This window comes from Ictidomys tridecemlineatus, chromosome 3 (assembly GCF_052094955.1).
Source record: "Ictidomys tridecemlineatus isolate mIctTri1 chromosome 3, mIctTri1.hap1, whole genome shotgun sequence".
NCBI lineage: Eukaryota > Metazoa > Chordata > Mammalia > Rodentia > Sciuridae > Ictidomys > Ictidomys tridecemlineatus.
Genome location: NC_135479.1, coordinates 52,583,841 through 52,598,541, shown reverse-complemented (window position 1 = coordinate 52,598,541; position 14,701 = coordinate 52,583,841). Strand labels below are relative to the sequence as shown.

General features: G+C 50.0%; 1 protein-coding gene across 2 annotated transcripts; it reads right to left on the bottom strand.

Annotated features, from left to right (window-relative positions):
• Nucleotides 1–1,019: 1,019 nt before the first annotated feature.
• Nucleotides 1,020–14,198, bottom strand: Arhgef15 (Rho guanine nucleotide exchange factor 15). 2 transcript variants are annotated; one of them, XM_005332852.5, is made up of 16 exons: nucleotides 14,069–14,198; nucleotides 10,894–11,552; nucleotides 10,294–10,626; nucleotides 9,957–10,011; nucleotides 8,913–8,971; nucleotides 8,614–8,825; nucleotides 8,344–8,504; nucleotides 8,034–8,186; nucleotides 7,196–7,325; nucleotides 5,239–5,313; nucleotides 5,043–5,135; nucleotides 4,801–4,961; nucleotides 4,554–4,706; nucleotides 4,221–4,303; nucleotides 4,010–4,114; nucleotides 1,020–2,952 (listed from the first exon to the last, which is right to left on the bottom strand). In XM_005332852.5, exons 2-16 carry the CDS (start codon nucleotides 11,501–11,503, stop codon nucleotides 2,801–2,803), a joined length of 2,535 nt encoding a protein of 844 aa, XP_005332909.2. In that variant the 5' UTR covers nucleotides 11,504–11,552; nucleotides 14,069–14,198; the 3' UTR covers nucleotides 1,020–2,800. The 2 variants fall into 2 exon arrangements, with proteins under 2 accessions (XP_005332909.2, XP_013217222.2); XM_013361768.4 differs by lacking the exon at nucleotides 14,069–14,198 and adding an exon at nucleotides 13,506–13,579.
• Between the last annotated feature and the right edge of the window lie 503 nt (nucleotides 14,199–14,701).

The following is a 14,701-nucleotide window of genomic DNA, read 5'->3' as shown; positions in this document are numbered from 1 at the left end:
TCAGTGTATAAGTATCCTGTGGTTCAATCCATGAAGCCAATGCCTGGCAGAGAATGGGAGAACAATGTGAAGAGGGAGAGAGAGAATCAAGGATGAGCCAAATAACCAGCTGCCAGGACCTGTAACACCTGTATTCCCCCCCCCCCCAATCATTCTTCCTCTTCTGTCTTCTTTACCTCATTTTGCTAAGGTTCTCACTCTTGCACATCTGCTCCTTTCCCATATAGCTGTGCTTCTTGCCCTTCAGGCTCTTGGAACAGATCTGCAGAATCCAGACCCCTGCAGGACTGCACACTCAGGTCATCCCAAAATGAAAAGGGTGCTCTAAGATACCAGAAACCAACTCCAGGAAGATAGGAAACACGTCAATTTCCTTTCTCCTCTGTCTACTCAGTCTCTTTTGGAACAAATGGTTATATTTTATGTGCCTTTCTGTCTCCAAGATAAGTCTTAGCTGGTGCCCGTCTCCCCCTTATCTCACCATTAGAACTTCAGAATTGGAGCATGTATACTTCCTTAGTGTAGGACTTTAGTAAGAGATGAAAAGCTGGGAGGGAAAATATGTAGGGCATATGTGTAGCTTTGTGTCTGCTCCTGAATGTCTGTCTGTCTATCTCTGAGTATCTGTTTGTCTCTAATGCCAAAGAGCAAGAGGGATGGGGAGAGACTCCCCCCAACAGGGAACTTGAAGGAGCACATGCATCAGTTCCATTCCCTACTCCCTCTCCCTTCTGCTCCTGGCCTATAATCCCCTTGTTGCTACTTTCCCCAGATCTTCCTTCTTGTCAACTGGGTCTTAGCTCAAATATCATCAATCCAGGGTCTTCCAAAAGCCACCCCACCCTGCTATATTGTTTATTAATTTGTTGACTTTGTAATTGCTCCCCTGCCCCAGTGTAGGACCTTGGAGAAAAGGATCTTGTCTTTATCATCTCTATCTCTTCAGATCCTGAAACAGTGCATGGAACATAGAAGGGACTCAACAAAGAGGTGCAGAACTGAATCAAACACAGAAATGCTTGGCTTCTCAGTAAGAGGCTTTTATTGCCGACTTGCTTCTCCTTTTGGCCTTCTCACTGCATCTTCATTCTCTTCCAGAGCCCCAGTCATGCCTGGTGTTGCCCAGACTTCTACCCCAGCTTGCAGCAGCCCCTCAAATCAATGCAGTTGCTCCCACCACCACTGCCACCTTAGATGTCTCAGGAGCTGTGAGTGAGCCAACACTCTCAGGCCTTGCACCTGGTCTCTGAGCCCCAATTCCCAGAGGAACAGATGCCTGCTCTTAACACCTTTCCAACTAGGTCCGTTACCCCTTACAAAACCATATTTGTAGGCCATTGCTCCTTTGAGCACACAGTGCCCTAGTGAAGCTTCCATGCAACGCCACCAACATTTATTGAAGGTTTCCCATACAACAGGCACCATGCTAGGTGAATCTCCAAAGTAATGGACTTGCTAAGTGCCAGGGCTCTTCTCCCTCCAAGTTTCGAGTGTCCCTGTACCTCTTGCTGTTGACATGGCATTTTCTGTCCCAGGCAAGTTGCCATGCTTGAGCTGAAGGGACAGTGCAATAGTTTAGTGCAGAGAAGACTGTGTCCCGGGCCTGGGCCTCCACTAACCAGTCACTGCCTGTTTTGCTGTCTCCAGCCTTCATCTCCTTTGGCATCATGGAGGCAATTTCTTAGCTGGAAGCAGGTGCTCTGCTTGAGGTTAGGCAGCACCACTAGATCTCCAGGCTCTCTGCACTGTTCATTCCTGTTTCCATGAGAGGATCAGGATCTAAGTGAGAAGATCAGACTTGCAGCAGGCCTATGAGCCTCAACTCCCATTTCTTCACCCAAATCTGGGACCCAGAGCACACTCAGTCTGAGGCTGAGGATGGCTGACATGATAGTTCAAGTTGGGAGAAAATGCAGGCAGGAAATATGGAAGCCAGTATTGGGGGCAAGGAGAAGGACTTCAAAGGACCTTGAGTCCAAGCTACTGACCATCTTCTGTCCCTGGGGCTCCCTAGCTCTGGCCTCTGATTGCCAAGCTACACCCAGCTCCTCTGGAGCTCAGACCTAATGTCTTTCTTGGAGAGAATAAAAGGGAAAATGCAAGATAAGGAAAGAAATGGAGCATTTAGTCATGGAAGGGTGGCTACCATACACACATACCATGTTCAGCAGAATCACCTTTCCTGTACATAAACACACAGATGCACACATGCACATACACACACACATTCTCTGAAATGCATATTCTGGATTCTTTTAGAGGAGAGGAACTGGATTGAGAGGGCACAGGAGGTACCCCAGGAATAAATCTAGTATTTCACAGACTCAAAGGGCAGCACCAGTGGTTGCTGTAGAACCAAGCAGAGTGACTACTGGGTGCTTCAGCTCAGATCCCTGTCTTCTTTGGCTGGAAGGGTCCCTGCTTATCCCCATTGGCTATGGCATTTGATGTCCAATGTAGTCCTTTTTTAACTGCGTTGACCGGCATGGTCTTCCTTGGCTGTGAGCATAGCAAAGATACTTGTTGGCAAAGGGCTCGGCCAGCTCAGTACCCATTGACCACTCTGTACTAAGCTTGTGTCTCCACTGGCAACACATTCAAGCCATCCTTATTCTTTCTTATTGCTCTGGGCTCAGACAGCCTTGTTTCATTGGCTGCCCAGTCCTGATGCTCAGTTCCCATTGGTTGCCACTAGAGGTAGTGTTTCCACTGACTTTGAGTCCAATGGATGGTTGGACTAGCTTTGTCCTCTCCATGTACACTGCCAGAGCCCCAGCTTGTGCTCCATTCCCAGTTTGCATCAGGGTGCAGAGGTGCTAGGGGTGCCTGAAGAGGGTCCGACAGCCTCAAGAAGCCTCTGGTGCTGACGAAGATGCTTCCTTCTTTCGTGTTCTCCTGTGACTTCACACACCAACTGGGCAGGGAAGGCCCCAGGAAGCCCCTTCAGCCAGCCTGAGGAAAGAGACAGGTGATCAATTGGGGTGGGTTCAGAGGGCAGATGAAGAGGGAAAGGAGGTCCTATAGGATCTCAGGCCTTTGGGGGTCAAAGTGGGGATGGGAATTAGTAGAGAAGCCTGGAGCATCGGTAGAAAGACATGAGCATCAGATGCTGCTCTGGGAGTGACAGCAGTATCAGAGAGGATCTGGGTCACTCCTCTGTTGAGTCCTGCAGGGGCCCCCTCATGCCACTTAGAGTAAGCCACGGAGATCTTACAGGGAACTTCAAGGTCCTACAAGATATGGTCTCTGTTACCTCTCTAATTTCATTTGTTCCGTTCCCATTTTCTGGCTCCCTCTTGTCCTCCTTACCCTCCCTCCATCACAACAGCAGGCCATAGGGCCTTGTCACTGCCTGTTTCCTCCAACTGGGACACTTTTCCTCCTGACACCATAAGCCTAAATTACTCATGTGCATCAAGCTCACATGTTGCCTCCTCACTGAGATCCACCTCAGCCTCCCTATTTGAAACTGTAATTCTGTTAATTCTGGAATTCCTGGCTTCTTTACTTTTTTCTACTTTGGTTTAACCATTGCACTAACTGCCTTCCAAGAGACCACATATTATTTACTTATTTGCCAGGTTTGTTTGCTTATTTGTATGTGTGTGTGTGTGTGTGTGTGTGTGTGTGTGTGTGTGTGTGATGCTGGGGATTGAACTCAGGGCCATGTGCATGTGAGGTAAGCACTCTACTAACTGAGCTATATCCCCAGCCTCATGGTTTTTTTGGTTTTTGGTTTTTGGTTTTTTAATTGTCTCATGTTTATTTTATTTTATACATGCTCCCAGGCTGGGAATGTAGCTCAGTGGTAGAGTACTTGCCTAACATATGGAAGGCCCTGAGCTCAATCCCCAGCACAGCAGAAAGAAGAAAGAAAGAAAAAAAAGAGAAAGAAAGAAAGAAAGGAAGGAAGGAAGGAAGATGAATGCATGCTTCAGCAGGGCAGGAGTGAGCCTTTATATGTATTTAATGCATGTTGATTGAATCAGTAAATGAAAGATTCTCTCACCTTCAGGACTCTTGTGTAGTTGTTTGGATGGAGCTCTGGATTCCAGAATCCGTGCCTCAGTCTTGGCAGGTGTAGATGCCTCTGAACACAGTTCCTGGGAACACTCTGGTAGAGGGCATTTAGTGGGATCCAGATTCTTTTTAGCTTCTCCCCAATATTCCCCTTAAGACTCATTTTTTTCCTTCCCTTCTCCCCTGTATGGGACACTCACCACAGTCCTCATAGATGGTGTCTGGGGAACAGGGAAGAGGCCCTGGGGTAGGGAAGGCTCCCAGCCAGCGCTGCATGTCTGATCTGGTGGGAATAGAGGGAGGGGTCACAGTTGGCTCAGGAGAGCCTCCTGGTGGTGAGATAGAAGCCACAGAGGTGAAAGAATGGTGAATGAGTTGGTGGAGTCTGAGGTCAGAGGAGGGGATCCCACGGATGTTTTTTGTTTGTTTTTGATGCTGAAGGTTGAACCCAGGACCCTGTGCATGCTGGGCAAGTGCTCTACCACTAAGCTCCACCCCTCAGCCCCCAAGGATGTTTTCTGGAGACAACTCACAGGGAGGAAGCTTGGAGTAGCCGATGGGTGGGGCGTCCCTGGTGGTTGCTGAGAAGGGAAAGGCGGAAGGTGGGGGGTCCAGATGGGTCTGGAACCTGCTGGGCCTGCACCAGGGAGCGATGGGCATAGTCCAGAACCTGTAGCCGCTGCCCACTGCCCAGGAAAGAGGGCGTTCAGAAGGAGAGCAGGAATCCTACTGGAGGCCTCCTCTACACTCCAGTCTGGGCTCCCTCTCCTCCGCACCCACCTCTTGGGCTGAGTGATGAGCAGCAGGTCACTGAAGAGCAGCAGGCAGAGGGGGGTGAAGCGAGGCCTGGAAGTGAAGAGCATACCCCCTCTCCTGCACCCTAACTCCGTCAGCTCCCCCTGCAACTCCAGGCGCCGTGACCAGGAGACCAGGGGCAGAGCCTGAGAGGAAGCAAAGGGGGGTTTAGCTTCGAAGTAGCACCGTGGGGAAGGGCAAGATGGAGGGTCCGGGTAGGCACTAACCTTGACTTTGTGGAAGCGCAGCCTTTGGGTGAGTCGGATCAGCTCTTCAGTCTGCTTCATGCGCCCCACCTCAGCGCTGCAACGCTCGATGATCTGAGTGAGCAGAGCCGAGTCACCCACCCCAGCAGCCGGGCCCCTGCTCCCTCCCACCTTTCCCTTCTACTTGGTCACCTCTCCCACTCTTTCTCCTGCCCACCTTGCTGACAGCACCCAAGGCCTTCTGAGCATTCTCCTGGCGACTGGATCCCTCCTCTGTCTGGCGCAGGATATTCTGGAGATAAGGAAGAAGATAACTGGGCCCACTGCTCAGCCCTGGGATTCAGAGGGGCCACAACTTCTCCCCAATATTCCCCTTAAGACTCGTTTTTTCCTTCCCTTCTCCCCTGTATGGGACACTCGCCACAGTCCTCATAGACGGTGTCTGGGGAGCAGGGAAGAGGACCTGGGGTAAGGAAGGCTGCCTGACTTGGAGAAATGCTAAGTTTGGGGTTCATAAGGCAGTGGGAACAAGCCTCAGTCGGGTCCACTTACCAGCCACAAAACTCTGAGTGAACAAGACATGTTACCTTTCTGAGCCTCAGTTTCCCCCAATTGTAAAATGCAGTTTATATCTACATAACATATCAATGCCATTGTTGTGAGGATTTAAGGAGGTAATATTAGACAATCTTGGCATACAATAAAAGCTGAAAAAGAGCCGGGCGTGGTGGCGCACACTTGTAATCCCAGTGCCTCGGGAGGCTGAGGCAGGAAGATCACAAGTTCAAAGCCAGTCTCAGCAATTTAGCAAGGCCCTAAGCAATTCAGAGAGACCCTGTCTCTAAATAAAATATAAAAAACTGGGGATGTGGCTCAGTGGTTAAACACCTCTGGGTTCAATTACCAGTAAGAAAAATATACATATATGTGTAAATAAAAAGCTGAAAAAGAGGGTGGCTATATTTAAATAATTATTAACCATACTATGAGTGCAACAATATAGCAGGGTAGTTAAGAGTACCTGGGTTTCACTTTAGGCTCCATTGCTTATTTTTGCATGAGCTAGGAAAGTTATTTTACCCATGCCTAAGTTTCCTCTTCTATATAGGATAAATAATAGTTACTACTCTCACAAGTTGTCAGTGATGTTAAACAGGTATACAGCACTAAAAACTATACCTAGAACCGCACACTCAATAGCTGTTAAGATATTATGATTGATATCATTTTTATTATTGTGTTACCTATACTAAGGATGGATAAAGCTGAATAAGACAAAGAATGTAGGCTGAAGGAATAGTTCAGTGGTGTAACACTTTCCTAGCATGCACAAGGCCCTGGGTTTGATCCCCCAGCACTGCAAAAACTAAAGTCACAAAAAAATCTGATTATCTAGTTGGAGACTATTCACATGAATATCTCTACATTGAGTGACCTGGTTAGAAAAGAATCTCAACTTTGCAATAGAAGAATGTTTGTTTGTGTGTTTGTTTTAATCTTTTGTTGTTGTTTATTTTTTTAATGTGGTGACAGGGGTTGAACCCAGGGCCTCATGGATGCTAGGCAAATGCTTTGCCACTGAGCTCCCTAGTCCTAGAAGAGTATTTCTAAACCTTCTTCCCCCGGCCCACCCGCCTCAGTATTACCTTGCTAAGGAAGGATTTTAAGACATTTTTCCTCTAAGTATCCTACCCATCACAACTTCTACTTTTTATTTATTTATTTTCAGTGTTGGGGATTGAACCCAGGGCCTTGAGCATGCTAGACAATCACTCTCACTGAGCTACCTCCCCAGTCTCTCCTCCCCAAATGAAAATTTAATTCTACATTCTGTAAATCTGCTTATATTCCATTTTTGAAATACCACAACCATTGGAATATTTAAGATTTTAATTTTCATCCCCCAGAGAACCATTTTGCCCCTTTGGAGGTGATATCAACTAGTTAGTGGCTGAGTAGAGAAAGTTAAGTCTAGAACTCATGTCTCCCGCCAGAGGCCCTTTTCTTGTACCTAGCCTGTTCTCTGGTGCATTCCGGTATCTCCAGGTAGGTGTCCAGGGTCCTGAACTGAGAGGCCCAGATTAGGAGTAATTTGTGGGTAGGAAATAGTGCTGACCAGAACAGAAACCCTTGGGAAAAGACCTCCAGTGGGACTGGAAGGATAGAAAAGGTACCTGTAGCAACATGCGGAGCCGGGTGATGCGCTGGAAAGGCAGCAGCAAGAAGGATGGTAGCGGAAGCCGCTCACACTTGGGGAGGCTCTGCAGCCTACGCAACTCCGAAGAGAAGCGCATGTTTGTGTCCCTGCAAAAAAAAAAAAAAAAATAAGCCCAGCTGGCTAGTGGCTGCTACCTGGAGCAAGGCACTGATCCCTCAGTTGCTCTGACCTCAGAGACGCTCACTCCAGCTTCCTCCCACACCTCTGGGATACAATAATCCTCCCTTATTCGTGGTTTTTTGCTTTCCACAATTTCAATTAGCCAAAGTCAACTTCAGTCATAAAATGTTAAATAGGAAATTGCAGAAGCAAACAATTCATAAGTTTTGAATTATGTGCTTTTCTAAGTAATGTGATAAAATCTCAAGCCATTCCCTTCCATTCCACCTGGAACTTGACTCATCCCTTTGTCCAGCATATCCACATCCTATACCCTACCCTCCCATTAGTCACTTAGTAACTGTACCAGTTATCAGATTGACTGTGGAGATATTGCACTGCTTCCAAATAACACTTATTTTAATAATGACAACTGCCATTATTAAGTGTACTAAAGTGCAAAAGACGTGATGTTAGCAATTTTATTACAGTATATTGTTATAACTTTTCCATTTTATTAATTAATGTTAATAATCTCTTACTCTGCCTAATTTATAAATTAAACTTTACTATTGGTATGTAGGTATAGGAAAAACATAGAATATATAGGGCTTAGTACTAGTCACAGTTTCAGGCATCTACTGGGGGTCTGAGAACATATTCGCCCATAGAGTCTGAGGGAATACCCTACTCACATTAGGCGACTGTAGGTCTCCTCCTGATACTGTTGATTCCGCACATAATCCACATACACCGAGAAGGGACCCACTGCATGAGCGTGCACCACATCACACAGGTCACTGATGTGTGGCGAAGAACGCACACGGGACAGTAATGTTCCTAGAAACCTGAAGGAGTTGGGGGAGCAAGCAATGGAGTGGTGCAGACAGCTGGGTCTTCAGGTGCTTCCTGGGTCCATGGAAGGAAGAACCTGGTAGGGAGAAAGCTAACGGGGTGCTCAGCAGCCCCAGGTCAGGATTCCTGGGAAGGCAGGATTCCACTGACCGCTCACTGACGCTCTGGACTCGCTGCACATTGGAGAAGAGTGTGTGGTGATCCCTAGGGGTGAGTGTGTCCCGAAGTGCCTGGCTCAGCACAAAGGTGTCAGTCAGCAGCTGCAGGGAGCGCAGGTAGGAGGCCTCAGATGTCACCACCTCGAATAGGCTCTGGGAAGGGCAGGGCCATAGTGCAAAGTGCCACTCATAACCAGCCTAGGACCCAGGACACCCTCCTCCCCTATGTCAGCCTCCCCAGCCCCACCTCAAGTGTGCCCACCTCCTGCATGCGCCTCTCTTGGGGACTGAGGGTCTCCAGGAGGCCACTGGCTCGCACAGCTGGAAGCTCCTGCCACAGGGTGTTTCGAGGTCCAGGGGGCCGTGTGAAAGTGGAAGCTTCCCCAGGATTTGCTGGAGAGGGACCCCCATCCTCACCAACCCCCCACAGCTCCTCTGATAGCACGGCTGCTCGGTAGGTCTGGTACAGAGGTTCTGGAACGCAGACAGAGCACATCAGGAAAGTCGAGAGCCCTGGACCCTTTCTCTACAGAATTGACCCCCAGATCCAGAGACGCTCACCATCCTGCAGGGGCAGCTCCCAGTTCTGTTCCTTTAGTCCCTCCAGCCCCTCTTCATCCCTGTGGAAAGAGAAAGCTAAGGAGTCCCCAAAGCCACAGCTCCATGGGTGCTGTTCACATGACATTGGAAGTGATGCATAAACCACATGCATGTTGTATGTAGGGACCCAAGTGGCTCCCCAGATGTTTTATGTGCCTGCTGTAAGGGAAGCCTTGAACTAAAGGGGGCCCCATCCATTCCTGTTATTTCAACTACTGTGTACCAGAGACTTCCAAATCTGTTTCCAGCTCTTTTGTGTAGCAATTATTGCCTGATCAGTATTTATTTTTTAATTTTATTTTTGCAGTGTGAGAGAGAAAACCCAAGGTCTTGAGCATGTCAGGCAGTCACTCTACCACTGGACCACATCCCTAGCCCTGCAACCATTATCTGGAAGGTCCTATTTGTGCCTTAATGAAACTCCACATGGCCAAACTCTTACACTTGCCTACCACTCCCACAGTTCAGTCTCCCCTGTTCTGGTCACTGGTAAAGGACCATTCACTCTCACTAAAAGCCATACTAGTAAATGATTGATGAATAAATAAATGGACCTGAATTGCCTCTGATCACAACAATAAATCTAAGATGATTAACAAGCCCAGATGACATAGAAGACGTGGTCATGGTTGCCAAATGGATTTGTGGATAATAATCGCAATAAAGGTTCAAAGTGAGAAAACAGAATTAAAATGGAGAACTTGCTATGGATCAGCTCTTTAGCAATATACCCCAATGATCCCATGGACTAGCTGGGGTATTCTTATGCCCATTTCCTAAGTAAGAATGCTGAGACCCCAGAAAGGCTGAGAATTTGTATAAAGTCACATAACTAAGAGGGGACAGAGCTGGGATAAGAAATCGGGACTGCCTGTCTCTATAGCCCTAGCCCTTCTTCCTTTCACCTTTGTGGAGGTGGGATTCACCTGGACCTGAAGGATAGCCTGCCCTCAGGTAGAAGACAGTAGGGAGAAGAGTGGAGAATAAGGGTAGAGAATCCTGTACCTTCCCTCCATGGCTGTAGGATGAGCATTCCCAGGAGCTTCATCAGGACTCTCCGCTGGAGAGAGAACCCAGAGTGAAAAGAAGAAACCTCCAAGACTCCTAGCCCAGGACTCCTAACCCGAGCCCTAGCAGTGACTGATGCTATTAAAAACTACAACTCCCATCAGCCCAGAGCAGCAGCTGGTTGAAGAAGAAAACTCCCAGGACCTGTAGCTTGTAGCTGGTTGGGTTTTAGGCCAATCCACCTATGCCCCGCCCCTTCAAAGCACAAAAATTCTACACACAGACACACATATGCATAGGCACACACACACACACACACACACAGCCCCTGTACCTGTTTGGATTCCATCTTCAGAAGGTAGATCAAGATCTGGCTGTGGAGCTTCCCCAGAGATGGTGGTATCCTGTCTGACCCGAGTTGGTTTAGGGGGTTTGAGAGGTGGCAGGAGCTTGCGTTCAGCAGTGGACCGATAAGAAGTGAGGACCACTGCGGGGTGACTGATGCTTGGAGGGTGAGGGCAGGAGCGGGAGGTCCTTAGCGGGGAGGCACGACAGAGAGCCCTGGGGCCATCTTCAGGGCTCCCCACTGGCACCCATCGGAGCTCCAGGCCAGGCCGGGCTACGTGGCAGACGCAGGGGCAGCATGGAGGGCAGGCAAGAGCAGCATCTGTGGCAGATGGGAGACTCTAAGGAGAAAGACCTTGAGGCCTGGGTGGCCCACCCCCAGGGATTCCTCTCAATATCAAGGTCCAGCCCTGGCATCTATACATCTCCTCCACCCTGTATTCAAACCTCCAGAAATGTAGAAACCCGATTTTCCAAACACAAAATCCATTTTTGGAAAAAGAACTAGTCCATGAAATTTCCCAGTCTTCATTATTGAGAACAAAGATGAGCTCTAATGAGGCCACCCCAGCCCCCTCCAGATGCTTACCCAGAGCGCCATTCTCCTGGGACCCATTCCCGGCCAGGATGACGTGAGGAGCCTCTCTCTCCCCATTCACATCTGTTCCCCCTTGAGAACCCCGCTCCAAGGAGCCCGAAGTGTGTTTCTTGCTTTCAGCTCCCCATTCAAACCTGCCTGCCAGTCTCCGCACAGTGCCAGGGGCAGAGCCAGAGCCGTCCTGGTTGGGGGCCTCAGTCCCTGGGAGCAGGGGCAGAGCTGGGCGGGGTGACCCAGAGGGCTTAGGTGGGGGAACCGGGGACCAGGGAGTGGGTTCGGGAGAGATGGATCGCCGGGACGCTGGACTGGGGGACCTGGAAGAGGAATCTGGGGGAGTCTGGGAGTCGAGACTGACTCTAGAAGCTGAGGGAGGCAGAAGGGCAGGGGGCTTGAGGGATGCAGCTGGGGGCTCCCAGAAAATAGGGGAGCACATTGGGGTTGGTGCCTCACTGGAAGCTCGGGGAAGTGCTGGTGGAGAGGAGCCATTGACGGGAGGCCCCGGGGAGTGGGGAGCCCGGGGACGAGAAGGGGGCCGGGGGCGGATGATCCTCGGGGGCTTCTGGGTAGGGGGTGTTGCTGCAGGAAGGGACTGGGCCGACATCTTTCTCTGAGCTCTTCAAAAGAGTCGGGTGATCTGCTGGAGTCATCCCCTGAGGAGGATGGAGGAAGAGAGAGACCCTTTAGTGGGTAGACTGAGGCCATGTGAAGCCATGATTTGGGGTCAGGAGAAAAGGCTGGTGTATTTCCTCTCCTTCCTTCCCAATTGCACTGCCTTCCCTCGCTTCCATCTCATTCTGCCCCTGGACTCTCCTGCACAGCCTTTCTTGGTCCGGTTTCTCTTTATTTAAATTTTTTTTTTGGGGGGGGGGTACTGGGGATTGAACTCAGGGGCACTGACCACTGAGCCACATCCCCAGCCCTATTTTGTATTTTATTTAGAGACAGGGTCTCACTGAGTTCCTTAGTGCCTCACCATTACTGAGGCTAGATTTGAACTCATGATCCTCCTGCCTCCTGCTTGGGAAACCTCTGAAATTACAGGTGTGTGCCATCAGGCCTGGCTTAAATTTTTGAATTTTTAAAAACATTTATGGTAGTGGTGATTGAATCCTGGAGCACTTAACCACTGAGCCACATCCTCAGCCCTTTTATATATATATTTTATTTTAAGATAGGGTCTTCCTAAGTTGCCAAGGGACTCACTAAATTGCTGAGGCTGGCCTCAAACTTGTGAGTCTCCTGCCTCAGCCTCCAGATTTACTGGGATTACAGGTATGTATCACCATACCTGGCTTTTATTTATATTTATTTATTTATTTATTTATGGTCTCACAAAATTGCCAAGGCTGGCCTCCAACTTGGCAATCCTTCTGCCTCGGCCTCCTGAGTAGCTGGGATTACAGGCCTGCACCACTGTACTAGGCTTCAAATTTTTGACTTCTGCTGCCACAGTCAGGCCAAGGGAGACAGTGGGACTAGGGGGAGCAGTGACTAGGTAGAGACCCAAGATAAAGGATGCATGATGCAGGGAACCAAAGAACTAGTAAGATGCAGGATAGGGAATTTGGCTTGCCATGACAGCTACCGTGTGTCTGCCTAATAAACTGTGTGCCAATGTGAGTCCTGGAGGTTTGTGTGTATTTTAAGGGTGTTCCCTATCTGCTACCGTACAAGTGGGGGCTGCATGGTGTGTGGTGAGTGTAGGTTGTGTGTTCAGTAGGTAGGTGTGCAGTGGGAGGGCGGGGTAGACGGTGTGGTCTGTTAAGGAGTGTGTGATGTAAGTGTATAAAATCGGGGTGTGAAGGTGTACATGTGTTCCATGCTGTCTGGATGGAGTGTGGATTTGTGTGTGCGCAGGCGCATGTGTGCACACCCCTGCCTGGGCTAGGAGAGATGCATCACTGTTTCCCTGCTCCAGCAGGCCCTCCACCCCCCATTTCCCAGTTCCTCTCTCCGGACTCTCCCTTTCCGGATTATTTTTAGTCTCCTTTTCCTGCCATGAAGATTCCTGGAGTCTCTGACCCCAGAAGACCAGGAGGCTCCTGCATGGTCTCCTCTGTCCCCTATCCTCTCATCCCTGCCCACCCACTCCCTGGGGCTGGTCACAGAGAGAGGCTCCACTGAAGGGCTGGGTCCTGCCAGGATGCCTGGGGAGGTGGCCGGAGACCAGAGAAAAGGATAGGACCAGCAGAGCCAAGACTTTGGGGCCTGAACTTCTCTTTCTCTCTCAGGGAAAGAGGCTGCAGTCCCAAGAAGATTGCAGAATCAGAATGGGGGTACAGGGGAGCTCAGACTCCCTTCAGGAGTCAGAAGTCACATCCCTCCTGGCCCCACATCAGGTTCTTTAGAACTGGTGATGTAGGATGGGGGCTGGGGGTTGTAGCCTGTGAGCTTTGTGCTCAGGGACCTCTGCATTCTGGCAGGAAGCCACTTAGCAAGGTGACCCTCACAGTAGCCTCAAGAGCTGGCTAGCTCCTCCCCAGCCCCTGCCCCCCTCAGGGATCCCACTCCCCACTCCCTTGAGGCACCAGCATTTACTTTCTTCCCCACACCCCACTCAGGCCTCTTGAAGGGACCAGGTACTCGGGGCCCCAAGCACTCACCCTTGAGTCCCCTCCACTCTCAGTCACCTCCCAGGGCTGAGTGAGTAGGGGCAGGAAACAGGAATTGGATCCTCCTCCCAACCGGACACCCCCCTCCCAACCACATTACACTCCACATGCGCACACTAGGGCTCTGGGAGACAGGAGGATCCCAGTATCCAGGGTGTCGCAGGTTAACAGGTTTGGAGAAGGGCTGAGACCCAGGCTAGAGATCAGAGTGCTCCACATGTGCACATCCCATCAGCTTTGCTGGGTGCACAGGGGCTCCCAGGACCGGGGTGGACAGGGTAGGGTGAGGATGGGGTGGCGATGGACCAGGGGCTGGGCTGACAGTACAGCATGGTTGTTATGTGTCTCTATCTCAGCTAAGGGATGGCGTGTGTGTGTGTGTGTGTGTGTGTGTGTGTGTGTGTGTGTGTCCTTACACAGCGTGTCTAACCATCTCTCCCACGACTTGCTCGACCGCCTGTCTCTTTAGCCTCCAACTTGTCCCCTGCATGTAAACCAGCCCACTATTTCACAGCGAGGGACCCCTAACTCTCCAGGGGTTCCCCATGATTTACCTTTATCTTTAGGAGTGTTTTCTGTTTTTCAGCCTGTCCTACCTGCCCATTGGAACAAGGCATGCAGGCTGAGTTCTCCAAGGGCTGAGGTCTCCAAGTGTCTGATCCTGTTTCTGGGGCAGGAGCTAAGGGCCCAGATTGCAATCTCCTCAAAGGAAGCCAGTTCCTCCGCCCCACCCAGCTATTGTGTCAGGAGCGTGTGTGTGTGTGTGTGTGTGTGTGTGTGTGTGTGTGTGTGTGTGTGTGATGTAGGAGGGAGAGGGGGGCCAAGAGCCAGGAGGTGAGGAGGATCGAACATTTATATCTCCTTCAAGTAGGTGTGACATTTGTTGGGACCCCTGCTGCTCACCATTCTCCAGTCCCTGACTCCCTGTCCCTCTGGGAAACTTTAATGATGATGGCCAGGAGTCCGTGCTCTAATGAGGAAGGCGGGATGGGAGGGGGTCCCTCTCACCTTTAATTTTCTCTGTGGTTGAGAAACAGTTCCCAGGGCTGGGGTGTGTCATTAAAAAAAAAACCGAAGGAGTGAAATGAACCACGCCTCAGCCTGAAAAGTAAGGTGGTGAGAAGAAGATGCAACGGCTAGTTATGAGATCTGGAGGCTGGTGGCTACACCCCAATGTCCGCCCTTGT

Coding starts and splice junctions, on each gene's coding strand:
- Arhgef15 (XM_005332852.5), bottom strand. CDS start 11,503: ATGTCGGCCCAGTCCCTTCCTGCAGCAACACCCCCTACCCAGAAGCCC. Junction 10,012..10,293: donor TGAAGATGGAATCCAAACAG/GTACAGGGGCTG, acceptor TTCTCTCTCCAG/CGGAGAGTCCTGATGAAGCT. Junction 5,314..7,195: donor GGCTCCGCATGTTGCTACAG/GTACCTTTTCTA, acceptor CCTTATCTCCAG/AATATCCTGCGCCAGACAGA.